This window comes from Malurus melanocephalus, unplaced genomic scaffold (assembly GCF_030028575.1).
Source record: "Malurus melanocephalus ecotype Western Australia unplaced genomic scaffold, MMel_1.1 scaffold_1853, whole genome shotgun sequence".
NCBI classification, from domain to species: domain Eukaryota; kingdom Metazoa; phylum Chordata; class Aves; order Passeriformes; family Maluridae; genus Malurus; species Malurus melanocephalus.
Genome location: NW_026625085.1, coordinates 1 through 1,253, shown reverse-complemented (window position 1 = coordinate 1,253; position 1,253 = coordinate 1). Strand labels below are relative to the sequence as shown.

The window sequence follows — 1,253 nt, the reverse complement described above, 5'->3', positions numbered from 1 at the left end:
TGCAACTCCTACAGCGTCGTTGCGCTGGAGGGCTATGACAACCGCATCCTGCTGGTGGCCAAGACAGCAGAAACTTCCGGAATCCTGCTGAACCAGAGGCCGTTAGGGAATGTGGTATGGGAGMGGATCCCTGGGACAGAATACTCCTGGGTTGGGTTAAATCTGGGAAGCGGATTTGGGATCCATCGTGTGGAGCACGCGACAGTGGCATTTGGGGCGTGGAATGTCGGGATGGGACAGGGGAAGCGCTACGGAGCAGAGGGAGCCTGCAACAGTGGTGAGTGGAGGTGGACTTTGATATTAATAAATGATCTACAGTTGTATAGATATCAATAACACATTATTAATATGTGTTTGAGAAAAGTCTAGTGAGGTTTCAAAAAATATGACAATTTTACAGTTTTCTTGCGTTTTGAACCCAGAGCATCGTGGACAGCAGCTTGGGCAAAGCAGATGTGCTGTTGTGTGATATTATTTTTAATAATAGTATTAAAATTATGAAGTTATTAAATTTAAATTATTAAAGTATTAAAAATTTCTAAATTATTAAAAATAATACTATTATACAAACATATAGGAATAATACTAAAAAAACCCCAAAATGTAATAAAAAAATTAATAAGAATCAATGGAGAAATACATTAAATAATTTTAAAAAAATCACTATCTACAAATACATAATAAATAGTAAATATATAAATATTAGAGTGAAATATTATAGATATATAACACGTCTGTGATAAATTTATATTTATACATTCTTTAGAATAATATGAATTTATTGTATTGATAATAATTCTATGTGATAGAAATACACAAGCAATATGGGGATAAATAATTCATTTATAAACAATATAGAAATAATATATAGGTATTTATAATTAATGTAGAAAAATGTATGTGTGATTACAAATTAGATACAAAAAAATGCATGCCATATAAATAAATATATACCTAGACATATTAATAACGTAATCAATTAATATAATTTAATCCCCTGGATTAACAAACCCCCAGACCCCTGCCGGCAGGCACAGTGCCGCCCCAAGGAGACCTGTCACCTGGACAAGGGTGCTCCCGCCTGCCGCCACGACTACCTGGGCACGTGCACGGGCTCCCCGTCCCTGCAGTACCACACCTTCGACGGGGCCTCCGTGTCCTCCCGCGGCGGCTGCAGGTACACCTTGGCCAGGTCCTGCGGGGCCGACCCCACCCTGGAGCCCTTCACCGTGGAGGAGCAGCGGAGCCGGGAT

At 39.4% G+C, this 1,253-nt stretch overlaps 1 protein-coding gene across 1 annotated transcript; it reads left to right on the top strand.

Annotated features, from left to right (window-relative positions):
- Window positions 1-7: 7 nt before the first annotated feature.
- Window positions 8-1,229, top strand: LOC130587400 (zonadhesin-like; the record flags this gene model as incomplete). Its single annotated transcript, XM_057388374.1, has 2 exons — window positions 8-277; window positions 1,018-1,229. Coding segments are annotated over exons 1-2 (258 nt in total), but the record flags the coding sequence as incomplete, so codon positions are not given.
- Between the last annotated feature and the right edge of the window lie 24 nt (window positions 1,230-1,253).